Below are 27,509 nucleotides of genomic sequence, written 5' to 3' on the forward strand. Positions count from 1 at the left end.
TTGTCCAATCCTCCAGCAGCGGTCCCCCCAGTACCACTCCCTGAGGGCCCCACAGGTCTTCCTCATGGATTCTACTTCCCCATCGAAAACTTCTTTTTAAATGCCCGAGTGAGATGAACTCATTCATAGTTGCCTACATATGTTCTGCTAAATTTGGTAATTTGAGACTAACATGAATGCGTTTTAGGGTTTAGAGAATTTGGCATGGCTCCAATTCAGTATTTTACTAACATCACAAGACTCCGACTGCACAGGTGTGCATGCCAATAGTCGAACGCCCATAATTTGGAGGAGGGCTACAGATTCATTACTGGTTATGCCTTGCATGATGACGGTCTCCGCGTTTTCACGCTGAGTCTATATGACGGCTTGTCTCATGCAGAGAGCACTGGCCTGGGCTAGACTCTGTTGCTAGAGCTCAAATTGTGTCAGACAGTGCTGATCGTCTGCCACAGAGTGCTGCTGGCAATGATGTTTTTTAATTGCTGTTCTTCTTGCTTCTTAATAGCAAATTATTGTTAGTTTTTCTCATCACTATCAATTTAGTTTGTTGTGGGTTGTTTTTAACCCCACACTATGTACTAATGAATATTTATGATTTTTTAGGCTATAATTTTACCAAACTACTCCAGCACGTATGCACTAGGCTCAAGTATGAATCATCTATGTCTTTATTACTAAAGCAGATGTACACATATATTCCCCTATAATTTGCTAATGTGAGAACATTTTTCTAGTAACGTGTGCAGCGCTTAGAATTTTAGCATGCAAATTACTTAAAATCTACCAATAAGGTAAGTCTCATACAAGTATTAAATTTACATTTGCATCACATTGTTTTAAAATACAGAAGCAAACATATGACCTAATGGTTTAATCTTATTACATACATTGTATACACTAATGTGGTTTTTTTTGCCAGATTTTGATTATCTGGGATAAGTAAAAATTGTGAATCATGACTCAAGGTCAGTATTCCCCAATGTGTGGTCTACCAGACATTAATAGGTGTTCTGCAAATAATGGCCTCTTAAGTAAGTGGGGAGAAAGGGGTTTGTGCTGTCTTCCCCTTTCAGGGATTTGCAAAGACCTTTAAGCATGTTGTGGCGGTTAGTTTCACGTGTCAACTGGGATAGGCCACGGCACCCAGATACTCAGTCCAACACTGGTCTAGATGTTGCTGTGAAGGTATGTTTCGGAGAGATGAACATTGAAATCGGTAGACTTTGAGTTAAGTAGATTGTTCCCCATAATGTGCGAGGGCCTAGTCCATCATCTGAAGCCCCTAGGAGAGAAGGCTGGCCCGAGGGCGGAAGGGGAATCTGCCTTTCCACTCAAGCTGCAACGTCAACTCTTCCCTGGGCCTGCAGCCTCATGGCCGACTTTGAAGATTTTGTGTCTACCCGTCTCTATGACTACATGAGCTAATTCCTTACAAGAAATCTCTCCATTGATGATAGATAGACATACAGAGAGAGACACAAAACATAGATACCTAAGCTACAGATACATGCTATGTATGCAAATGTGATAAAAATGTGTAGCTGTACACTGTGTATCTCATGTATACATATATGGGGGAGAGAATACACACACACACACCCATCCTATAGGTTCTGTTTCTCTAAAACTAAGACATACGTTAAAGCTCTGAAAAGTTCTGCAGTTTAAAACACTACCTGCAGTGAGTTTATGTAACCACAAAACATTTTTCATATAACGCCTACTAATATCCCAAAATGTAGCTTGGAAAATGCTTTTCTCCATCCAGGCTTTACCTTGGGCAGAGGCGGAGCTGTGCCCTACGTCAGTGATGTCAGACCCAGTTCAGAAACTAACAGCATAAGAACTGGACCAAAAGATTCCACGTGTCCTTTTCTCTCTCTGCACATGGCATAGGCAGGGGAAAATAGCCCTGAGTTATGCAAGCGCAATGAGCCGAGATGTCCATTGNTAGCTTGGAAAATGCTTTTCTCCATCCAGGCTTTACCTTGGGCAGAGGCGGAGCTGTGCCCTACATCAGTGATGTCAGACCCAGTTCAGAAACTAACAGCATAAGAACTGGACCAAAAGATTCCACGTGTCCTTTTCTCTCTCTGCACATGGCATAGGCAGGGGAAATAGCCCTGAGTTATGCAAGCGCAATGAGCCGAGATGTCCATTGTGGAGCGGGTCTCGCACGTAACGATGTCTGATGAAAATGTGTTCCAGCAAAACAGCCCCCACGCTGTGCCTTTGCAAAACGCCCCTTTGTAGATATTCTTGGGGACTGGAGAGTCACACTGAAATGTCATCCACTGCTGGGTAACACAGCACAAGGCAATGCAGGAATGGCAGGGGGCCGAACAAGAAAGGGCGTCCCTCTCTCCTCAAATGCTTCCTTTGTCTCTTATTGTTCCTTCTCACATGGTCCTCACTGGTCCCAATTTATCCTTCAGATCTAATCCTGGAAGCCACTTCCGCCAGAAAGCCTTTCTTTTTCTGACCCTCTCCACACCCTGGACCCACCAGGTCAGCCCATATCTTCCCTGTAAACACATTCAAACACCATGCGCCTCCCTCGGCACTGGGCATAAACATCGTTTAGTTAGTAAGGCCCGTCTGTCTCTCCTACAAGACGGTGAGGCCCACGAGAACAGGGGATGTTTCCAGGTTGTTTGTCTCTGCAGCTGGACGATCAGTACGAACTCTGAGCGAAGGATGAAGTCATTACAGGGGAAGTTCCCCCTCCCCAATCTTCCTCGTGATTCCATGTAAATTATTCTTTCTTTGTGGCCAAACCTGAGTACTTTTCTCTACTTTGATCTCTCTCTAAAGATCTTCATTCTCCAACCTTAAAAAAATACCCATGCCAAGTGCCCATGAAATATTCATGTATGTGTGTATACACATGCGGTCTGTCTCATAAAAATCCAACCATTATTAACATAACCAGAACAGTTTCTGTGACATTGATGTAACCTGGCAGCCATGGAGAGTGGACTGGAATGAGCATGCGTGAACAGCGGCGACGCTGTACTAGTCAGTGGAGGTGGTAGACAATGTTGAGTATGTGTACTGTGTGGCCGTTACACTCAAAATGACAGAGCAAGTAGAGTAACAGATCTGCATCAAATTTTGCATGAAGCTCGAACATTCCCATTCCTATGGGAACTATTGCGATGATTCAGAAGGCCACAGCCATGGGCAACTGATGATTGGCAGCTTCATCACAACACTGTACCCGCTCGCACTTCACATCTCTGCAGAGTTTTTTGGTGAAAGAGCAAATCACCCAGGTGACTCAGCGCTCCTACAGCCCAGATTTGGTGCCCTGTGGCTTCTGCCTTTTCACAAAACTAAAATCACCTTTGAAAGGGAAGAGATTTCAGACCATCGATGATGAGGCTCAGAAAAATACGATGGGGCAGCTGATGGCGACTGGGAGAACCATGTGAGGTCCCAAGGTGCCTACTTTGAAGGGGACGGAGGTGTCATTGTCCATGTACAATAATTCTTGTGTCAATGTTTCTTCAATAAATGTCTCTATTTTTCATATTACATGGCTGGATATATGATCTGGACAGACCTCGGTCATGCATGTACATGCATGCACACACATATGCACATGTACATCTATACACTTGTTCACTTGTGAATAATAAAATCATTTGTCAAGCACAACTGTGTGAAGAAGGATGGGGAAGGGGGGCGGTAGGCACGTGAAAGGGAGAGACAGATTCCAATTACAGCTGTATCATTTGGGGGGTCCAGTAAAACCGTGCAAGTTTCAAACCTCTAAAAAGAAAAGCAGAGGCTCACTCTAATTCTAGCATCACCTGCTCCCAGCCCCCACCCACTGCAGGTGCCATTTACCCAGCCTGGGTGCTCCATGTGTGTGCACACTGAAAACGGCCTCTCCTCCACGAATTATCACTGGAAACAAAAGCACTAAGAAAAATAATGCGTTGGTAGACAGACAGGCTTTCACTTCAGGAAATCTGGCCATTTGGAGGGGCGGGTATGTATGCAAAAAGTGACAGTCAGGGTGGCACCCATGGGTCACCGGGCCTGGCTCCACTCCCTCTCCGTGCACCCTCCCATACCCCCCACCCTGACTCTCAGCTACTCACACTCAGCCCCCCTTTTGCAGGGAGGGGCCCTAAAGGCAAAGGTCATGGAGTTGGCACAGGCTCACCTCTCCTTCTTGCCTGACCCCAAGGCAGAAAACCATTGTCACCCAGTGCCATCTGAAGGAGTTGCCCAAGTGGTTTACCGTGGACAAGACACACAGGCAGGGTCCTCTCATGACCCCCTCTCCTTGGCTCTGGTCCCCACTAAGGCTACAGAAAAGTTGCCTCCAACCCAGCCCTGGCGTGGGAGACCTAAGGGGTGGAGAAGTAAGGCATCCCTAGCTGACAGAGAAATTTGGCAAGAGCAAGCAGCTAACAATGAGTCTCCCTCCCCCCACCCCTCCTACCCTGCCACACTATTTGGGACCAAGGAAATCTATACCAGAAGTTCTAAAACATGCTAAATGCATTTTCACACTTTCAAAATCTGGGCTATTACAAAGCTTCAGTTTTGGTACAAGAAATGGGTATTGAACAGTAACCTCTCAAAAAATTTTTTTCTTAGAGAGCCAGACCATGCTTACCCCAGCATCCATGCATATTAGATCATCAATAACCCCTTAATTAGGATGAGGCCACCTGCTAAACTGAATTGAAATTCCTTGACACGATCCAGTCATTGAAAGACAGGATGCTTCGATTGAAAACAGCTCTCTGAAGCACCCTCCACCCCATTAATAAGAGCATTTATTGAAGGATACCTCTCCAGACTCAGCTGAGGTGGGTCACAGCGCCTCTCACTACAAATGCTTGAAGCTGCCCTCCACTCAGCACCTACCAGATGGTCCGCCTGGGGCCGGACATGCACAGCGTCATTTCTAAACAGTGGAAGATAAAGGCAGGGCGACCAGAAGCCACAAAAACCCGACTTGTAAAAACACGCCGGGCTTGCTCATTACAAATGCGTTTTTCAGCTCCTCTGAGGAGCCAATTGAAGGTCACCTCCACTTAACATCCTTGGTTTGGGAGCTCCTTGTTGCATAAAGTTTAGTCTATTAAAACCCTAAAAGTAGCTAGTGATGAAAATTCCAGCTACTTTTTTTTTAATCTTTGTGGAGGTGGGGGGGGGAGGAAAAACCAATGCATGAGTCTATTTGAAATCGTTTCATGAATTTTAATCATAGCAAATGTGTTTTAACAGTAGTCATAAAATCAACATTACCACATATACAAAGGACAAGACACCAGTTTGGCATACAAAAATACCATATATTAAAATTGAGTTCATTGGAAAAACTCAGGACTTACTAAGACACCATCTACAACAGAGAGAGCAAGCAAGAATGCTTTTAAGACATTCAGATTAATACACAGCAGCTTGATAAACTCCCCCCCCACCCCACCCCCGCTTATGAAGTCAGTATTTGGCAACATTTAGACAGTGTTTTCTACACAGCCCAGCAGCTCATTTATCTGTAGGGCGATTCAACCCTTTCAAAGAAAAGCTTCTAAAATAAATAATCCAGATAATTATAAATGAAACCTGTCACGGACTTGAGTGAGCAGCCTGTGAGCAGCATTAATCTAGCCATCTGACTGGAGTATTGGTTATGAAGAGGGCCTGGCAACCCGCTGGTACAGCCGTGAGCGCAGGGACCCTGTGCGGCAGCTGCGTGGCTGATGTTGGAGTTCAAAACCACCCCGAGCTGAAACGGGCCTCCCCACCTGCCACTGTCAAGTGAGGCAAACAGGAATGAGCAATGGAAGAAAAACAGAATAAATGACAACAACCAGGACAGAAACCTAAATGTTCTTGAACGTGCCTCCCCCTGGTATTAACCTAGTCACGTCAGGACATGTGCACAGGTACAGGCATCGTATTCCTTTGCTAAGAGGATGTTGTGAGCAGAGTTTTGTCCACGACTCAGCACCAGCACCGGAGCAGGCTCTGAAATTGCCCAGCGTGCTGACCACGCGGGGAGCCCCTTGGACCCTCTCATCTGCTTGGCACAACCCTGTATGCCTTCAACAGAAACACTGTGGACTGAATCTGGTAGCCCACGCTGACATGACAAATTGTGCTTGGCCATGATTCCCAACTTCAGTGCGTCAGCTGGTTTCCGCCAGGACTGACCTCCAGCTCCTACCCAGTTTGCTTTGGAGCTATAATCCCACTAGAGATTTCCTTCCCTTTTATGCCTATCTTTTCTCACTCTCTGGGCAGATCCATCCATCCTTTGCAATAGGTCCAAGGCCCTGCCTCCACCAATTCCACACAGGATGCACTCAATGGTTGGGTTGTACTTCAGCCAGGGAACCCCACACAGGAATCGTCTGAAGCAAGTGTAGGATAGCAGCTCGTCCGTCCTGCCGCTGTTTGAACAGAGATGACATAAATATCACCTTGGTCCCCTAGAGGGGCAGTTGCCTCATCTACTTCCTTCCTCTTACAGCCCAGTTCCTTCACCACTATCAATTATACCCAACCTTCTACTCCTGGATTCTCAAAAAGCCAATGTCAAATTAAAGACTCAGCGTCCCTTTGGAAAACTCTTGTTAGAATAGCCCAGTAACTCACACTCCAGGAAGACCACAGAATACTTGCCTGTTGGCCACTAGCCCTACAGCCAAGATGATGAATTTAGGGCGGTGTGTAGAACAGGTAGAGCTATAGAAAACACCCCCAGAAAAACAAGGAAAATCCATGCTGTTACAGACTTCAAGAGCCCTCAGTACTTTGCCACAAATAATGACTGATTGTCCCTAAAAGGATTCATATAATATGAAGAGTATCAAAAACCTTAGATTAGAATAAGAAAGTCTAGCTAACGAGAAGAGTGTTTTCAAGCACCACTACACCATAAGTGAGATACAGATAGTGGGATACCCCAGGCAGTAAATCCTGAAAAAACAAACAAACAAAAAACCCAACAAGATCATTGGCTCAACTGTGCAAGGAAACTTGTACAGAAAAACCAGAGCCACAGTCTAAGAATTCAAGAAGAAAGGTGCTCTATCCAGGACCACTCGAGCGAGGCCAAACAGGAAGCTATTTGGAAGATAGAAATTAAACACCCCACCTGCTTAAGTTCTTCAACCACCAATGATGTTCCAAGAAAGTGTATGCGGAACCCACCTCTTCATATATTTGAAAAGTCTCAAGAGTTTAGTTATATAGACACTCACAAAGGTGGACAGCTTGATATAATGGATGCAGCCAATAGAATTTGTTAAGATATAAACATCTAAATTCAACATTATGCAAGCCACAAACTGAAAACCATGACCACTAGCATCTTTACTTGATTTTAACTCATTGCTGCAAAATCATGTATCTACATCTATATATCTACACCTATATGTGAATCAACTGTCAGAAAAAAACCAATGGCTTGAATATCCCCTTGTTTTTCGTCAGAGCAACAACAGATCGATGACTTGTCTTGTGTGCAAACAAAATGCTGATGGGTTAGCAGCATCGTTTTGCTGAGAGAAGAGAGAAATCCGAATCCTGTGCAGATCACCCCTCTCAGACCAGGAACTTTGGATCTCTAACTTCCTTGTAGTCTAAAAAAAACACTGTCATTATGCCCCTTCCCCCAAATATTTTTTTTAGTAATTTTTTAAAACAAGCTTTAAAAGAAGAGTCAACGCCCACTGATGAGTTCTGGGGATGGGGGAATCAACTCAATCCTGCGAAGTGGGAGCAAATGCATGGGGTTTGTGTTATATTCAGAAACAATGGAAAGCAGACTAACCAGTTGTGACACAGCATGGGTTTTCAAATCGAACTTCGGGAACTCATTAACACCCAAATCTAGACTGGAACAAACGTTGTACTATCAGGAAGAGCCTGATCTTTCTATGACTATATAGCGCCCACTGAATTTTTCTGCTTCCATTTACCCACTTAAAAAGCCATTTTTAGTAACTTCCATGGGCAGTGTTTTTTTAATGCTTATAAAAAAAAGTGTCTGTGCCTAGCTGCAAATCTTCAATTCTTTCAGTGATAACGAAAAGCCAGAAACCCAGCAAGACTAAAGACAAAACAGTACCTATGGCAGAGTCTGGCAAACGGAGAATGACGCCCACATACGCCACACCAGACAGGGACCTGCCGGCAGACGCCCAGGGCGAACAGAAACGCTCTCCTCCACGAGCAGCGTAAAACATGCTTGCTCTCCACCACCCCACACCTCACTAATGCAGCACTGAGGTCCGGGTAAGGTGTGGGAAGCGAAGAGAGACTGCATCAGGCTTTTTTTTTTTTTCTGTAACATTTACTGTTTGGCCACAAAACCCTAAACACATTTTCACAGTCACAGGTCATGCATAACTTGCAAGTCAAATGGTTTACAGCTACTGTCTAACTACTGTGTGGGGGCAACAGACTCACATGCAGCCGATCACCAGAAAAGGGGCTTCAACAGCACTCTTTAGGCTTCGCTGAGTGTTCTGATCATGCCTTGACCCAAAGTATCTGATAAACCCAAAGGGCGATCGGTGATTTTTTACTGTGGTACTTGAGATCATACACTTGTTAAGCCTGGAAAGGTTTTGTTTGTTTTTTTTCTGTTTCTGTTTTTTCTTTAGCCAACTGCATGTTGCTATTAAACCACAAGCTTTCTTCTTAGCCTCACTGTTGCTCCCAATACTTCAATGCTAGACACCATTGCACAACCATCCGGAACTGTGCTGGCCAATGTGTTGGCCACTAACCATGAGTGACTACATTTAAATAACTTAAAATTAAATAATACAATACAAAATCCTGTTACTCAGGCAAACTAACCTCAGTTCAACTGCCTGATACGGGACCACATAGGTTACATCATATTTCCATTATCACAGAAAGTGCGACTTTCTGAGCCGCACCAACCTGGATGGCCCCGAGGGCTGCACCCCCGTGGTCTGACATTCAGGGGATCCACTCTCCAGTTGTGCAGAAGAGTAAAACTGAACTATATATTTAAAGAGTATACTTGAGAGCTTTCTGACCACACAGTATGATGGGAACTGATAACGGATTTGCTTTTCATCACAACTGATGCCTCGGGTAGCTACACAAAAATTTTCCAAAGACAATGCTTTTTGATAGCCCGCTGGGCTCTACTGAACACAGTAAGCCTTTTCTGGCTTATGTCAAGATTATTAATAAAAACAAAAATTCATGCTTCTTATAGTGTACTATTTACATAACACTCATTGTCCTTTACAAAGAAGGCAGGGGGTTGGGGGGGGGGACAATGGTTTGCAAGTAAAAAATTCAAATCACATGGTTTTCTTTAAAAGTCTATACTCACCCCTAAATCAACCCTCCTTTGATTTCCCAGAGAGGTAGATGCTAACTAAAAAATGAATATATAAATCTACAAAAGAAAAACTTTAAAGCAAGAGTTGAGTCCATGAAGGGTATTCATCCACCCTGGAAAAGTTCGTCCACTGCCCAGAGAGGTCGACAGGCTTGGGAAGAAGAGGAAGCCACAGCACGAAGTTCTCCTCTCCCTTTGCTGAATTCCAAGCTGCCACGTGACTCCGCAACTCTGTGGGCCTCGGTGGGTTTGTCCTCAAAATGAAGGCCCTGGAGGTTGCTTTCAGCTCTTACTTTCTGTGCTTTCTGTTGTGGTTTTTCTTCACGGATGTGCAACTGTAAATTCCGGCCAACTGTGTCACTGGACTTTGGTCACATGGGGTAGATGAGTTGTCAGTGTCATGGGTGACTGCCAGAAGAGGCCAGAGCAATGGTAAACATCAAGTCTACAAAAACTCTTATCAGGCGGACTGAGACATCACACACACACACACACACACACACACAAAGTGCACACCCCAACGAACAGGTGCACAAGTAACTGCGGCAGAATGCACTCAAACACTATTTCTTACGTCAGTAACACTCGTACAGAAAATTCTGATTTGGTTGTTATTGTTACTCTAGGTTGTAAAGTCAAGAATCTACCATAGAGCTGATTAATTTTCCGCTGCTTAACTGCAGCTCTAGCTTCGGATTGCTTTGAAGGAGAAGTTACGTGAAAGTTTTTACTCAGTATTTTTACACTAAGAAACACAGGGCACAGGACTGTCATACATGTTAGTGTCTGTATGTAACCTACTTAACATGGAGAAGTCTTATCAAATACTACGCTAGACAGCCGGTCATTTCCTACTGTACACAAACATATGCAGACAGCATTTACACAATGAACTGGAACATGGCATGGCTGAAAATTGCAAGGGTAAAGTCCATTCAAAAAGCAGTGTTCTTACTGCAACAATTCTGTGTTTTGTTGTTTTTTTTCCCCCAAGAGGAAGAGAAATGAGGTCAGACGTGCATTACAGCAGCCTGGTTGAGTCTGAGAAATTGACACTAACCCAACAGTATATTATGTTATGTAATAGAGGATAGCATTCAGCTAATATGATACCTAAATTATTAATACCAAATAAATCCTAGATTTGTTGTATAATGTCCCATAGCTTACAGAGTAAAATGGCATTTTAACCTAATTTCTAGCTTGAGCTTTCGAATACGTTTCCTAAAGGTCTGCAGAAAAAAAATTGGAAAGATTTGAAAAACCCGAGTTCCTATTTTTATATTGAATTCCCACACCAATGAACAGCATTAGCTTTGGATTCTAGTCATTCTACTGTCATTTTATCTAACACAATTTCCATCAGCTTAATGTGCATATTTTGTGCTGCTTGAAGGTAATAGTTAGCATGTAAGTAAATTAAATTGTCTCTATCATACAGGGTTATTTCTAAGCCTTGCTTTTTGGAACTAGTTACTGCTGATCTTTCCCTCCCCCAGCTGCATGGATTAAATGAAACATAAACATCCATATTTGTGAGGAGTCTTTGTCACATAGCACTTGCTCCGGGAATTCCATGAAAGAAATTAGAAAAGAGCCGTAAAGCTCACAGCTACTTCTCCATGCACACACTTCCAGGCATAGCAATTTATCACTTAATACTAGCAGATCTTTCTTCGTGAGCATCCAAAGACCATTACGTACTGAAGCATATTTGAGAATTTAGGAGGAACTGGTCCGTTTAAATTGAGAATGTGAGCCGTTGGTTTACCTTGCCACTTTTCCCAATAAAAACATAGGTCCACATACAAGAGATAGTCTTACTCCTACAACAAGAGGAAACTGGGGTTCTGAATGGTTTAGAATTATTCTCTCATGGGACAATAATATCTTTCAAAAAAAATCACCGCGGGCTGCCTACTGAAACACCAGTCCAGCTATGTCACCGGGCAAGGACACTCACGGCCATTCCAAAGGCCAGGCCCTGTTCCTCTCCACTTGCACCTTACAGAACACGAGGCTGGACCGCAACACAGAAGAGGAGCGAGTGCTGGAAGTGACAAGTGCGTCGTCACACCTCACCAGTGGGTCCCAGTGCCTAGGAGGTAACCATTTCAGACCCTGGACTCGCTAGCACCCACCAAGCCTTCCTACTGGGATTCTCCTGACGAGATCCAAAACCTGAGGCAAATCAAATTACACACGTGCGCGCACACACACAGATGCACAATATTTACATTTAGAATTCTGGTCTTGTGAGATGGCTTGAGAAAAATTGGCAAAGAGTTCTCCTGTAGGATGAGGCATGTCTCCTCATTACTCAGTCCACTGCTCCCCGGGTGGGCTTCCTCCACTGAAGAAACGCGGGCCGGGCTCTCATTCCACGGGAAGGAAAAGGAAGGCGCGCGACAAAACACAGCACTGTGGGAACACTCATTCAAATATTTCCTTCAAAAAATGATGGTCCGCTGAACTCAGCATGATTGGGGTGCCATTCAAAAGGTATAAAAGGCCTTGGCAACTGAATGAAGACTGGGTTTCACTGTAAAAAAAGGAAAGGAACCGGTGCTGGGTGTCATCGCTGAACTTGGCTGTGGGTTCTCAGGGTTAATTCTACTCTCCAGCATCTGTACATAGCATCTCCGGTTTAATCTACCACACTGAAGAGAAGATCACATTGTGTGCACTTGCGCAGAGTCACGTCCAAGTAGAATACGTTTATCTTGCCACGTGATTTTGGAAAATCATAAATTGCAGTCCATTTAATAAGTGACTATGAGGATGCATGCAATCATCTTCAAAGCTGCTGCCATCAATGCTCAGAGTGGTCTGCCCAGTCTCTCGTGGAGACCTCCCATTCTGTCCTCTGCTTTGGGTCCATCGAGTGGCAGCCCGGAAACCAGCCCTCGGCACCAAACGATCAGCGTCGCCCCCATCATCTCCCCTCGGTCCAACCACCCACACCTGCTCAAGCCCTGGTCGGCACCCACAAGAGACCTCCTTGACGCCCTCTTCAGCCACAGGATATCACAGTGAAACGCTTAGAAATGCAAGACATGTTGTGGAGCACGATGCCCAGAAGGAAGACCAGGACGCAGGCCACCAAGATCACAGTACACACCCCAGACCAGGTGGAGCTCTTCGCCACACCACGCCTGCCCGGCTCCTCCTCCACCACCGGTGGCACCGCCTCCACCGCCTCCTCCTGGGGGGGCCCGCCCTGCAGAGGCTGCCGCTCTGCTGGGATGGTCACCACTGTAGCCGACTTCTGCTGGTTCCCGGGCAGCAGGCGGCAGCCTGAGTCTCCGGGCAGCGGGGCTCGCTCCTTGGAGACGGGCAGGGGCAGCATGTAGCACCCGTTGCTGGGAAGTTTGATGAATACTGGGGTGTGCTCAGAGGCGTGCGGGATGGCAATGACGGCAAGGACCTCCGGGTCGTCGGGGAGCTGCGACACGGAGAAGCCTGCAGGCAGCTTGGTGATGCCCCGGCACCAAGGGCACCTCACATCCTTCTGGCTTGTCCTCATCTGCTGAAGGCACACGGAGCAGCAGGTGTGTTTGCAATCCAGCAACTTGGGCCTGCGCCGGGGGCTGTAATAATTGAAACAGATCTGACATTCCAGCAAAGAATCTTGGGAGATCGTCTCCATCGTGAACTGGGAGCAGGGAAGGCAAGGCCAGGAGGAAGAGCCTTGTTCTCCGAGGCCACTGCTCTGGCACCTTCCTTCACGGAGCCTTTCCAAAGTCACGAGGTGACTGGGGAGCTCACAGGCATCGAGGACGCTCAGGTGTGTTCATTTCTGAAGGAGACAAAAATGCACACAGAGTTAATTATTTCAAGCAAGCACAAAGGTCGGCATATCAGATGGATTTATGCCGTTGCTCAAAGGTTTTGACAGTAGGTAAAAACATAAAAGTTCCCCACCCTCAAGACTGTAGGATTCCCGGTCTGTCCAGTGCTGGTGACTTGTTTCAGGCGGCCGGTCAAGGCAAATACTTCGCCCATTTCTAAAGAAGCAAATACCTCCGGGGTATGTGGGTACACAATGCCCCACGTTTCATAAAAAGGCCACTCTGTTATTTCTTTTGTACATTCCAGTGGACCTGGATTATCCTTCCAATACACTGGAGAAATTCTCTGGCTTCCAATAACTTCGTAGCATTTTCTAAAAGTTAAAGGTCTGTCTCTCAATCTTCTTACCTTCTTTTCCTTACCCCACTTGCCCTCCTGTAGGTATTCATTGCCAAATGCAAACAACTTTACAATGTAGGTGCTTTGTGTAAGTAAGTTGCCACTGGACAGGGGTTGGGACCGTTCCTCTCTGACAGGTCATCAGAATGATGCCAAGAGAGCACACACGGACCTCTGTCCCCTTGCCCATCAAGCCACTTGAACCAAGGTCATTCTTGTCCATTGATTTTAAGAGAGACAACAGCAAAACAAGACACAAAAAATAAGACAAGACCACCACACAAACCACCAGAGGCAATGAACCTTGAGGCAGCAAGGGTCACAAAGGCATGGGGGATCACGACTACCACTCAGGCAGTTTATTAATTTCATTCCTCCTTAGGCTTGCACCAAGTAACAAGACCACCATCAAAGACCATGAACTGATCCTAATCAGGTGTTCCAGGGAAAGGTTGTTGGAGGACAGGCAGGCAAGCAGACTTCCCCCACCCACTCCCCAGAAAAAGCACAGTGTCAGCCTCTTGGCGTGGCTCAGCTGCAGGGTAACCCCGTATGACTCAGCCTGGGGGGCTGGAGGCACCGCTTAGTGCAAAGCAGTGTTAGTAAAGGCCTCCTGCCTCTGTTTCCTACTGAAAGCGTCCAAATTACGTGTCTCTGCATGGAGCTGTGGTGACTCTGGAAAGAACCATTGAACCACTACTGTAGAAATAATCGCTAGTTCTAGAACCCCACCCACAACCAGAGGCAGGAGCTGAAGAGATGGAAACGCTTTTTCACATTTTTCTGAAAAAGTCAAGCTTCTTTTCCTAATTTCCTTTGTGAAATTCAGAATGCACGAACACATTGAAGTCAAAATTAAGAACACAGAAAAAGTACGATGTAAAAAATAGTCACTGATAAAAATTAACAAAGTGACAACCAAGAGAGCAACATATTTTGAAAATATTTTAGTTGTATTAAATTATTAAAAGTAGTATACAGTAATACAGCATTCAGAAAGTTCGTATCATATTTATCTATCCACTACTTCAATGAATATTTATTGATTAAAATTCGCTAAGAGTAGAACTTAAATAGTCTCACCAAAAAGAGTGAAAAAGGAATATAAGTATGTGAGATGACAGATACATAACCAGCTAGACAGGGAGGGGAGGGGCCTTCGCAATGTATGCATTTACCAAATCATCACAATGTATACTTTAAATTTCTTACTTGTCAATTATGTCTCAATAAACCTGGAAAAAAATAGAAAAATAAAATCCCTATCCGGTATCTTTCATGCACCCATCTAGCTACTGCAGGATACGAATAAGAATCAGACCCAAATCCTGCCCTGAAGCAATTCAAAGTTAGGTCAGAATGAATGTAATTTTTTTCTCTTCCATTCATTTATTCATTCCAATTTTCATTGCACAGCTACCATGGGTCAGTTATCACAGTATTTACTTTTGTTCCTTGTAGTTAAGACCTTGTCACTGCCCGTAAGAAACTCCCAGCCTAGCAGGACGCAAACAGCTATCCATACAAAGTGATGCGTGCCGTGCAGGCGCTGGAGGAATCAGGGGTGGCTCAGTGACAAATCTGGACCACGGGGAAGATTTCCACATGTAAAATCAGAGAACAGGTTATTTCCTGGTCAGAAATCAGCCCGAGCAGGAGACAGGAAGTGAGCAATCACAGAATTATGTCTAGACACTGACTACAAGACTTTTTTCTAACAAGAGTCACATAGAGAGCCCGTCCCCAAGTGTGTCGGAGTTCCAGCTCCCACAGGTAGGTGTTTGATATGGGTACCCACAGGCCCAGCCAGGGACAGCAGGTCCTGCAGGGAGGGAGGCACGAGCAAAGCCAGCCACAGGTTGAGGGCCACAGACCACCGGCCGTGCACAGCCTCCAGGGCTGGGCCAAGGCCGGGGGGCCTTCTGCTGAGCACTGGGGAGACATCGGCAAGGTGAGGAGTATGAGAATGACTCATCAGGTAGCTACATTCAGCAGGGATTCGAAAGACCTACTGGGACACTATTCTCACATTAGACAAGAGTAATAAGTAGCTGAAGCAAACAGGGCAGTTAGCACACAGAGACAGAGACTGCTGAGAGGTCTTACAGGAGCTGGCTGGGACCTGGCCGTGGCTTCTGATGAGCCTGGGAGAGGGAAGAAGCCAAGCCAAGTCTTGAGGGGAGAGCACTCTCATTGAGAAACACAGGGATCACCAAGAGAAAGACAATGAGGTCTATGGCTGTATTCCATGTGAGGCGCTTGAAGAGACAGGAAATGTGTTCTTCAGAGTGATATTAGAGAGTCAAAAAGAAGCTGAAAATGGGAGGCTGACTCTGCAGAGAAAAGTCAGGACCGGACCCAAGGGACCTAGGTAGCAGCCACAGAGAAGAGACATCAGCCAGAGACAAGCAAAACAGAATAGATTAGACCCTCAGGGAAAACCTATATTTAAGCCCAGTCTATAGGAAAAATACGAGCAAGGCAGGAGGAAACTCACCGAAGTGTCCCAGGCAAAGAGTTCTGAGAGTGAGCATTGAGAAAGACCTCACGGTTCAGAGACCAGGAGGTGGCTAGTGCCACTGAGTGGTGTCAGCATGTGACATGGATGGAGCTCGGGGAGGCTGCTGGAAGGTAAGAATGAGAGTCCCCAGGGAGGCAGTGTGAGGTCCAGGGGTAGCTCAGAGCAGGGACAATCAAGGTACGCTTCTTTTAATCTTCGGAAAACAGAAATCTGAGCCAAGAGGGGCAAAGGAGGCAGGCTCAGGTGCTCCAAGACAGATGGGTGTTCAGGTGGGTGCTGTCCAGTGTGAGGACCCAAGCCCTAGGAGCAAGTGAAGGCAGCGAGTGGAGCTTAGGAAGAGGACAGTGTATGGACGGCTGCGGTGGGGAGCGGGGACTGGAGCGGGGATGCCCAGCATGTTAGTGACGAGGGTGGAATTCTTTGAACTTCACCTCCACGGTACTGAATTTATTTTTTCTCAGCAAAAACATGGGGTTTGCTGGTCAGTACTAGCAAATTCTCTCTCTTATCTATCCTTACTGTGTCAGGCCATATTATTACCCACAGGGAGACAGCAATGTGTCTGGCATGAGAGGACAGATCTCTGAGCCACGGTGGCAGAGATGACAGTACTGGGCAGGGATAGTTGAAAAAAAGCACAGGTCACTCCAACTGTATGAACCTGGAGTCAGCCTTCCTTGACAATGGTCTCTTAGGGCAAGCACCCTCAACACAAATGGAGTTGAGAACAAACAATGTTGCCTGACACCAATTTATTTCTCAACCTTCCTCTTATCCCCTGTTACTTACTTTCCTTTCTTATAAAAATGTGGGAGAATAGGCGGGGGGGGGGGGGGAGGGGGCTTTGGCCTCAAAGAATCTTTGGGGAGGGTGGAGTTGTGGTTCAGAGTCCGGTACTGCCAGGCAGTGAAGGGCTCGGTGCCAGTTCCCTCCTTCCTCCCAACTGTCCCCACAGCTCTGTGTGTGACCTGCCCAGAGGTGCTTCCTGGCTCTCATGGAACTGCCATCTTGAACAGCTTGGGAGGAATGCAAGCGTTCTCCCTGGTCCTGCCCCGAGACCTGCAGGACCTTTTTTTTTTTTTAACAGCACCAACATGTAATTTTCTCCATGAATTTATGTTCCAAGTAATGTGCACTTAATTGCTGTTGAGCTCTCTTCAAATTAGATTACACTAATCAAATCTCCAACTCCATTCAACTCAGCTCTAAGGCCTCACCATACAGGTGAGACAGAATGGTCAGACAGTTCCACGCACAGTCACTCAAGTCATTTTGACAGCAGCCTCTCTGATTTACACACCGGTGTGTTCTCTCCCAAGCCAGCCTGTACTGCATTCCACTTTACTTTCTGGAGCATAACTAGTGATGATGATGGCGATTAGTGAAGTAAAGAGAAGAAGATTTATGAGGCTGCAGACCGACACTAATGATGAATCATCCTTTCTCCCTTTCATCATAAACTCAGCAAAACACGTGAGTAAACCACAGAAGGAAGGGAAACAGAAACGAGGGCCACAGCGGTTCAAAAAGAAACCCAGAGATCATGGCCAAAAGCACAAGCGCCCACCAGCGACTGTTTGGCAGGATCGGATGCTCCAGGGCTCATTACATTGAAAAGAACAGGTTCCTTGCTGGGGTGCCTAAGAACAAGTATACACTGAAATAGACTGCAACAGTTTTAAAATGTCACCACAGTTTATTTCGAAAGAACCTAAGGTAAAGATCAAAGAGGAAAACAGGCCACAAAAAGGGGGGGGGGCCATTCTCAAAATAATTACGGCTTACAGGGTAGAACTTACGTTCAAACACATCTTCATAAACGGTACTGAGTTTCAAGGATAATATCAGTGGTACCACATGCAGATAAAAGGCCTTGAGTAATCGCTGGACTCCACACTAATGCACACCTTGGTTTTAAAATACTTGAAAAAACGAACTGAGATGTATGTCTATGGGGGAGGAGTGCTTTGAGGGAAAAAACTGCCAAAGACCAAAGGGTCTGTTACTGCTGTCCTCTGGGCGGTAATATCTGGCACTTGATAACAAATTTTCACAACATAAAATTTCTTCTTAAAAAAAAAACCTCTATAATTTTCAGCATCTTTATAAAAGGCATGGGTATGACACATCACAATGGTCTCCAACACTGAATTTTTTTTTGAAACAAGTAAGAATTGGGGATTTATTTATTTTCCAACTGAATTTTTTAATCTCAGTTATTTTTAGAAGTCCAGGCCTGAGGACCAAAAGGCCAACGAAATAAGTGATCCAGACAGTTTCGCTCTAATCACCTTCCACTCTTACACTCTGGAGACTCTTCATACATCCTGATTTCGAGTTGCGACAGCGGCATTAATTCCAGAGCCTCAGACCTGCTGCAAAAACTGAAATTGATTACACCTGGCTGACCTTGACTTGTCTCATTGGGTGGTCTGCACGAGGACCTTAAATTCGAAGGCTGGGTTGAGAAAAATCCCAGCCAGAGATGGAACTAGACACTCTCCTGCTTTTCTTCTTTTAACTGAAATAGCACGTCTTTTTGATGCGGGCCACTTCCTCAAGTCTTCGAGAAAATGTAAATATTTGAAATGGGATTAAACCAAATAATTACCATGCCATTTAATGTGGTATTTCAGCTGGCAAGACCGCTTAGTTATATTGGACCTCAGCAAACACTTCAATTAGTGGCAAGAAAGGGAATGGCCTGGCAGTGACAGATGTCACTGGCTTTCGGTCCTCTGGTAGCAGGGAGTAATTCACTCAGGGCGCAGTTTCCAAACACATATTGAGCCCAATTGGTGAAACTACTGTCTTTTGTTTTGATGAAGAAGACAGTGGATACTGACAACTCTCCATTGAGAATTCCACGGGCCAGTCGCTAACATTTGCACGGTTCCCTCCTGTGAGCATCCTGTTTTGCTGCATCTGACAGTGCAAATAATTCAGAAAATGAAAACTGTCACTTCAAAGTCTTGGCTGGCCATGGGGGATGGGGCAGGGGATGGTGACAGTGCTGGAGGCAGGCTGGCCCTGGCAGCCGAGGCAGGCAGGCGTGGGACAGAGAGATCGATAGTGAAACAGACAAGAGCAGCAGACTGGCCAGAATGCCAAGGTCAGTCCAGGGACCTGCCACACAACCAAAGGACTGACCCTGCCCATTGGGCCCAATGGAGCTGAGCACAGCTTAGGTGCCATCCCGGTCTGCATGTGCCAATTCTGTTGCTGCCAAAACATAGCTCACCAGGCTACTTAGCCCAAACCACACTCCAGAAATGTATTTACTCTGGAGCATTTCATTAAGCCAAGTCTCGAAAAAAGATGAATGAATTTGAGCCATCCACAATATAGTGATACCTGGTTAAAATCAAAGAATATTGGAATGAAGACATCTTAAGGAATTAAAGCTAAATGCAACCGCTGGTGTTCATTGGCTTGTTTTACTATCAGATAATGATTACTACTAAGGGTCAGGATGTGAGGATTCTAGCTCTAATTCCACCCTTAAGTGCCTGGGTTACCTTAAGCAAATCACCTGTCTATGCACCAGTGTCCTCACCTGTAAGGGCCTGGACCAGGTGATCCCTGGGGTACCTTCCAGTAAAGATAATCTCTGACCTCAGTGACTGCCAAACACACTCCTGGGTTTCTGAAGCCAGGACGAGCACTGTCGGGCTGTGTGTCCTATGCTTGTCACACCTGATAGACAGTGTATAAGCCTTACCTGTTCACGATCTCGAAATGCACATGTGCACGAGACATGGGGCACCTGATAAATGGGAGGCAACTTACACTAGAGCTTCTTCCTCATATGGTTTTAAAGAATAAGTCTAAATAGCACTAACACCCTAACAAAAACAGATACAGCTCTGATTGTAGCAACAATCAAAAGAATAGCTATTTGCCCTGGCTGGTGTAGCTCAGTGGATTGAGTGCGGGCCTGCGAACCAGACGATTGCGGTTTGATTCCCAGTCAGGGCACATGCCTGGGTTGTAGGCCCATTGCCAGCAGGGGACGCATGAGAGGCAACCATACATTGATATTTCTCTCCTTCTCTCCTTCCCTTCCCCTCTAAAGATAAATAAAATCTTTAAAATTTTAATTAAAAAAAAAAGAATAGCTATTTTATATCTAAAGAACAACCTTCCCAGACCAAGTAAGATACCCCTATTACCTAAACTTGCTACTAGGTGAAAGTAATCCCAACACTCCCTCGAAAAGAAGCCTGCCTGGTTGTCCGGCTGCCCGGAAGGCCAAGGTTAACATCAGCATTAATCAGACACACTGATCTGCTCTGATTCACCTTCATTTGCTCTGATCACCCAGTGACAGCAAAGACAAAGTTGCAGACAGTCATAAAAGCAGGGAAGAGCTATAAAAGACTGTCAGGGGATCCCAGGCTCCCCAGAGAGAAGGGTTGATAAAAGATGTCACCAGACAGACAGACAGACAGACAGGCAGGCGGGTGGAACAAAGGGATAATGATCAATTGCCCCAACTCAGAATTCTGAGTACAGCTGAAGGAACTGATGAGCCAGACACATAGTAAAGCCACAGAAATGGAAAACAAATGAAAATCCTAAAGTCTTCTCAATGGCTGGACACCTACTAAGGCAAAATATGTAGTGGGAGGAAAAGGAATCTTCGCTGGGAACTCACTGTGTACTCAGGGCACTGCGGATGCCATGGCAGACAAAATCTGACCTTGGGGAGCCTGGACACGCTCCCTGAAAGAACCACCGGGAACGGGGAGGGCAGACAGAGCACTGGAGGGGACTCTTCTTCAAGTGATCAGATTTTCAATTGATCACACACAGGCCTTAGGTCCACCACGCAGAGAAAAGTAATTTCCTGTTAGAGCCAGAAAGGGTATTGGAAGCCAAGGAGCTCACAAGCTGGCCCACTGTGGTTCCACTCCAGAGACACTAGAGAGCAAGAAAGGACACTAAAATATCCTTTATTTGGTTAAGCATCACATCTGACCCATGTCAGCACTGTCCCAGGTAGCAATGCAAGCCAGGAGCCTCAAGGGACACAGATATGTAGGATGGTCTCTCAAGGCAACCTAATGGCAGCCCAGTGCCGGGGCGCACACTGCTCAGGGCAGGGCTGGGGAGCTTGGAGTTGTGCATTAAGAGTGAGACACACCTTTCCCACCCCACACAGGCAAACTCCACAAGGAGCAGGCCTCTCTGTGTGGTCATCCCTGTCCCAATGCCCTGCCCTCCTGTGTGTGGTGCAGAGGGCCTCTGAAGGCCCCAAACTCCCATGTAAATATTTGCATTTTCATTACACAAACCACATACATGCAGTCTCTACACCCGTATTTCACCCCACCACAAATTCCAGCGCAAGCTGAAACCGTAAGGCAATTTGTTTTTAAATGTTTTCCCGTCACATTTACCTACATCGGGGGCCCACACTCTTTTCTGCAAAGCAGCAGGGAATACGTATTCGGGGCTCTGCATATACTCTGCATCATCCAAATGTGAGAGCAGGCACCGACAACAGACAACGTGTCAAAAACCAGGCAAGGCCATATCCCAGTGGAACTGCATTTCCAAAGACGGGCCATTGTTTGTGGGCCCCAGATCTACCTGACCTCTCGCTGGCCCTGCCCTGAGTCCCCTACATATTCAGTATGGTGCTCTGGAGACACCAATCCTCACATTAGCATGCTGCCTTAACATCAGTTATCTCACATGAATTCCCCATCAAGCCAGAGAATGCAAACCATTTTCATAGTTATTTGGGGGAGGTGATAGGAAATATCAGCTTTACCGATACAGATGCAACATCTTCATAAAGGACCACTTCCAGGCAACCGAAGGAAAGAGAGCTGAGTGAAGAACCTTAACCATGACCTGCCCAGCTCACAGCAAGTGCTTGGACCATCAGTGAGAATCCAGACGGAGTCCCGAACTTTCTCCACACCCAGAAGTCTGAAGATGGGACTTTCACAGAGTGAGCCCCGACTCTCGAACCCGTTCTGACAGCCTCAGATCTAAGACGACCCTCCGTGTGCCGGAACATCACAGGTGTGAGCGCCTGAACTCTGGGTACCACTCCTGCGCCCACCTGCAGAGCTGCGGCGGGCTGCAAGGCCGCCGAACAACTTTAGATTTGTCCGGGTTCATCTCCATTCTACACAGCAGCCAAGGGGGCCCACCTTCACCCCAGCAGGGCCACTGGGCAAATCCCCCAACGCAGGGAGCATGCTTCAAAGTGCCTCTGAACATGCATTTTTCTCTTCCCCTCGAGATTTCTTCAAATTACCCAGAGAACATTCTATATGAAACCCTTGAAAAGAATAGTACATTAGAAACCTGGTGGGTTTTTACAGATGCTTCTTGAAGTCTATTCGAAAGCCATTCTTAGGATTATTCTCTTTGAGCAGAGTGTCTATTGCTTCAATACCGCCCCCCACCCACCCACCTGTGATTCACCGCAGGAGCCGAGCCCCCAGCTGAAGTCTCCCAGATTCCCCGAAGGTGCCAGGACTAAAATAAAGCACCGTGGGGAGTCAGCTGTCAATCCGCTCACGGTTCCTGCTTGTTTCTCCCTTCCAGCCGCAATAACTCAATGAGCGCTGATGCTCCATTCAGGCAAGGTACGAAGGAGAGAAAAAAGGGGAAAAGCCCTGAACTCGGTATTGACCAGTGGTGTGACCTAATGCCGTCAGTCACTAATTAATCCATCTTTCCGAACCAAACAATAAATCTCAAAGACTTCTCCTCTGACTTTCTTCTGCTTAGGTCAACTTTGAGATAAAATTCCATGACAATAAAATGCATGTATTTTAAAAATGTAGTTCAATGAGTTTTGAGAGAATGTACACAGCTGTGCAACTGCGATGCCAATCAAGCCATTTCCATCACCCTGGAACAGGTCCCTTTGTGCCTCCCCCAGTCTGGGCTGCCTACCCCGCCCCTCCCCCTTCTGCTTTCCACCTTCCAATTTGTGTATTTAAAACTCCATCTATGGGATTTGGTTTAGGGGAAAGAGGTATTATTCTGAGTGTGCTCTCTCATACAACCTAGGACCGTAGCAATAAGGTGTTATTCAACTTCACCTTCATATTTCCCAGAAAAATGCTGGCGTGACAAATCCTACCACAGCGGCATTCATTCAAATATGTATTGAGCACAAGGCACTGCTCTTTCTAGATTTGGGAGAATCTAGAGGCAAAGACCCACCCCCTGCAAAGTCGGCCGTGCTAATAACTACAGCGCAGGGCGATCTGGGCTTAAGACAGGGGCCAGGTGGGGATGGAAGACGGAGCACCTGTTCGTCTGGAGACACCAGGGAGGGTTCTTTTAGGAAGGTGAGGTCATGGACGAGCCACATTTTTACGTCCGAGACTACGCTCAAGTGTTTAAGTTTCGAGAGAAAAAGAACTGAGCCGTTGAGGACACAGTGCTCACGCCTTCTTCCCATCTGGTTCCCCTGAAGTAAAAAAGCACTGTGAAAATACCATTTTTATGTCAGACAGAGGGTAATGGTTCTCCTCATTAAAGAACTCTGCATGTCAATGACTTCTATAAAAAATAAGTCTTCTTGTTACATGTTGAAGCTCAAAGGTCTCACCATCAAATAAAAACATTTAACTCCCAAACTAAATGTTATTTAATTATGTAACCTTTTAGAACATAAATGTATAAATATAGTACTGTAAAGATAGGTGTCATGATCTATAAGTATATTTATATATGTAGGCCACACAAAATCTAATTCATATTTTTAAATTAAAAAAAAGAAACCCAGACAAATCCTAAGTCTTAACCTGCTTTTGTTACAGAGTTATTGCAATTTTTCTCCATAATGAATATACTCAATTTTGCAGGAAGTAAAATATCTGTCATATTTTTAAACAATTAGTCATTTAAACATCAGAATTAATCAGTAATGCTTAACACTTAATGGTGATTTTTACCAATGCAAAAGACCCTTTCGCATAGTTAAAAGTCATTTTAATGTACTTTGAATCTAAACAAGAAGGAAATCTATATTGTTATTTATAATGTATGGATGTTTAATTTTTGTATAGATATTTAATTTTGTGGGGGGTTTTCTGGTGGTTGAATTTTTTTTATATATTTTATTGATTATACCATTACAGTTGTTCTATTCCCCCCTTCATTCCCTTCCACCCTGCACACCCCCCAACCATGCCCCCCTTTAGTTTATGACCACGTGTCCCAAGTTCTTTAGATTCTATATTTCCCCTACTATTCTTGCCCTCCCCCCTATCTGTTTTCTACCTACTGTCTATGCTATTTTCTGTACCTTCTCCTCCCTTCTCCTCCTCCCACTCCCCTGCTGCTAACCCTCCATGTGTTCTTCATTTCTATGGTTCCACTCCTGATCTAGCTGTCCTCTTGGTTTGCTTTTGTTTTAGGTGTGGTTGTTAATAACTGTGAGTTTGCTGTCCTTTCACTGTTCATATTTTTCATCTTCTTTTTCTTAGATAAGTCCCTTTAGCATTTCATATAATAAGGGCTTGGTGATGATGAACTCCTTGAACTTGACCTTATCTGAGAAGCACTTTATCTGTCCTTCCATTCTAAATGAAGCTTTGCTGATTAAAGCAATCTTGGCTGTAGGTCTTTGGATTTCATGACTTGGAATACTTCTTTCCAGCCCCTTCTTGCCTGTAAGGTCTTTTTGAGAAATCCGCTGACAGTCTGATGGGAACTCCTTTGTAGGTGACTGTCCCTTTGTCTCTTGCTGCTTCTAGGATTCTCTCCTTCATTTTAATCTTGGCTAATGTAATTATGATGTGCCTTGGTGTGTTCTTTCTTGGGTCCAACTTCTTTGGGACTCTTTGAGCTTCCTGGATTTCCTAGAAGTCTATTTCCTTTGCCAGACTGGGGAAGTTCTTTATTATTTGTTCAAATAAGTTTTCCTCTTGTGGCTGTTTCTTTTCCCCTTCTGGTACCCCTATAATTTGGATGTTGGAACGTTTAAAGATGTCCTGAAGGTTCCTAAGCCTCTCCTTATTTTTTTGAATTCTCATTTCTTCATTCCTTTCTGGTTGGATGTTTTGTTCTTCCTTCTGGTCCATTGCATTGATTTGAGTCCCAGTTTCCTTTCCATCGCTATTGGTTTCCTGGACATCTCCCTTCATTTCAAATAGTTTAGCCTTCATATGTTCTTCTAATTTGTGACTATAATTAACCAGTTCTGTGAGCATCCTGATCACCAGTATTTTGAACTGTGCATCTGAGAGGTTTGCTATTTCTTTTCCACTTAGAGTTATCGGCTCTGGGGCTTTGAGTTCTTCTTGAGCCATATTTTGGACTGTTCTTGCCTGTTACGTATGAGGAGCGGGGGCCCTGGGTGTTCACCAGGGCAACTCAGTCACTGGGTTGTGACGCTGTATGTGGGGGCGGGGTCAAAGGCAAGCAATGGCGGTCCAGTCTGCCACCTACAGCCTCTGGGGCCTCCCGTCAGTCCCACTGCGCGCGAATGTGCGACCACAGTCAGCCTGCCACTTTGTGCACTCACTGGGTTTGCCCGCTGGGGCCTGCGCGGTCCTCATTGCTCACTCCTCTGCTGGTTTATCTGTGCATGACTGTGTGACCAGGGCCAGCCTGCCCCGCACCCTCACTGGGTCTGCGCTGCTACCCGCTGCTACTCCGGCTGCCTGCGAGCCTGGGGTCGGGGGGGATCTTTCCTGCCCGACCCTGCTCTGCTGCTGGCTCCACCCCTCTTACCGGTTCCGGTTGAACGGTTCGTTGTTGTCGGACTTCCGTATAGTTCAATTTTCTGTTCTTTGGCTGCGTCTTTGTTAACCAAACCTTTGTTGTATTCAAACTTGGTTGTGGGAGAAGGCACAGTGTTTCCACCTAGGCCTCCATCTTCTAATTTTGTGTTAAGCATACCTGTATATGCAAACTACTTAAAACATAAGGATATCTCTCTTTATAGCACAGGTTGTTTACTTGTCCTAAGCTAGTGGTTTTAGTTAAAGTGATGGGTTAAGTCTTACTTGGTGCAAACTAGCATGCCAACTCTGCAAGGCACAGATACTTCCCAACTGCCAGAGACCAGCAGCCCCTGTTAGGGCAAGCCTGTGTAATCCTACCCACGACTCCCTGAGTTTCAGCTTTCATTTCATTGGCAAAAAAGAAGCAAAAATTCTCACTTATCTTTCTTAGAATAATTACAAAATGTCTAAAAAGACTGTTACCCAAATGTGGCCTTTGAATTTAAAGCAGTCTGATTTAATAAGCATGCACTCTGTAAGTAGAAAGTAAATTACAACAGCGTCTTTCAAGTCAGCAAATAAAATGCATGGGATTTTAGAAACCACCCCCCAATAGCGAGCCCATCTGTACCAGGTCCTGCCTGAATGAAGAATGTGTTCGCAACCACCAAACAGAAACTCGCTATAGCTGACACTGCTGATCTTTCGTGGGTCTGTTCTCATTCTGTGAGTACCTACAACAACACAGGGAGTCCACACGCATCTGCTCATTCAAAATGTTTGTTGAAGCAGGAGAAAGGGCGCAGCAGCTGAGGCCACTGTGCCGGCTCAGCAAAGGCAGTGAGCGTCCACCTGCCCCGACTCTAGGCTCCTCCTACAATTCACTGATGTTTCCCAACACAGAAAATAGCCATCCCCTTGCTTTCTGCCTGTTCTAGCACCTCCCATGGAGACAGAACAATAATAGGAGTAAAACAACAAATACAGATTTAAATGAAAATAGGTTTCTCACAAAGCATTAACGGATGTAGGTCACGGGAATCAGATCATTGGTTTACTGAGGCAGCCAGTCGATTTCGGAAAATAATTCTCTACTGCTCTCAGTTATTGAGTCACTTAAAACAAGGGCAAATTTAACCTAAAAGGAGAGAAGAGGTAGCGAAGCCTCGAAGAAAGACAAATCTACGGTGATTTCCAGTCCCCACGGCTAAGCCTGTCCTTCAAGCAATTGATTTGGTTGCCACAAGCCTGCGCTCCTGCCTCCTGGAATACTGAGCCCACAGAACCCCAGATGCACTGCAAACACGGTTTCCCGAGGAAGTGATCCTGGAGCTCACGTCACTGAACACGGGTGCCTGTTATCTTGTCTGTTTTTCTTTAGCTGAAGGGAAACACTCCTAGGCCCCGAGGACCAAAGGGGCTATGCATTTGTAAAATGCCATCCATCCCAGAAACTGGATTATAATAAGCAGATAAAGACAGGAACATCAGGACAATTTGAAGAGATTGATTTTTCTCCCTGCCCATCAGTCCAGAATGGGGCAATACATCATCCAGGTGACCCTTTTCAATTATAGCTCCTTCCATAATCTGATTGCCATTTGCATTTACAAAATTCAATTTTATTACAAGATAAAACATCAGCTACACTGGGAACATAACCGCTTTTAGTGTGATTAGCAAACCGCTACTGCAGAACGGCTCTATTCCACAAGCCAGCATGTCC

General features: G+C 45.5%; 1 protein-coding gene and 1 pseudogene across 2 annotated transcripts in view; both read right to left on the reverse strand.

Annotated features, from left to right (window-relative positions):
* Window positions 1–346: 346 nt before the first annotated feature.
* Window positions 347–465, reverse strand: LOC118980520 (uncharacterized; annotated as a pseudogene).
* A 7,000-nt stretch (window positions 466–7,465) lies between these two features.
* Window positions 7,466–27,509, reverse strand: part of RNF152 (ring finger protein 152) — a 62,687-nt gene continuing 42,643 nt past the window's right edge. For both annotated transcript variants that reach the window (XM_037035301.1, XM_037035297.1), the window contains exon 3: window positions 7,466–13,163. In XM_037035301.1, coding sequence (XP_036891196.1) covers window positions 12,378–13,013 — 636 coding nt within the window. In that variant the 5' untranslated portion in view covers window positions 13,014–13,163 and the 3' untranslated portion in view covers window positions 7,466–12,377. The remainder of the gene's footprint in view (window positions 13,164–27,509) is intronic.

Source organism: Sturnira hondurensis, unplaced genomic scaffold, assembly GCF_014824575.4.
Source record: "Sturnira hondurensis isolate 20B ecotype Veracruz unplaced genomic scaffold, ASM1482457v3 Scaffold0001872, whole genome shotgun sequence".
Taxonomy (NCBI): domain Eukaryota; kingdom Metazoa; phylum Chordata; class Mammalia; order Chiroptera; family Phyllostomidae; genus Sturnira; species Sturnira hondurensis.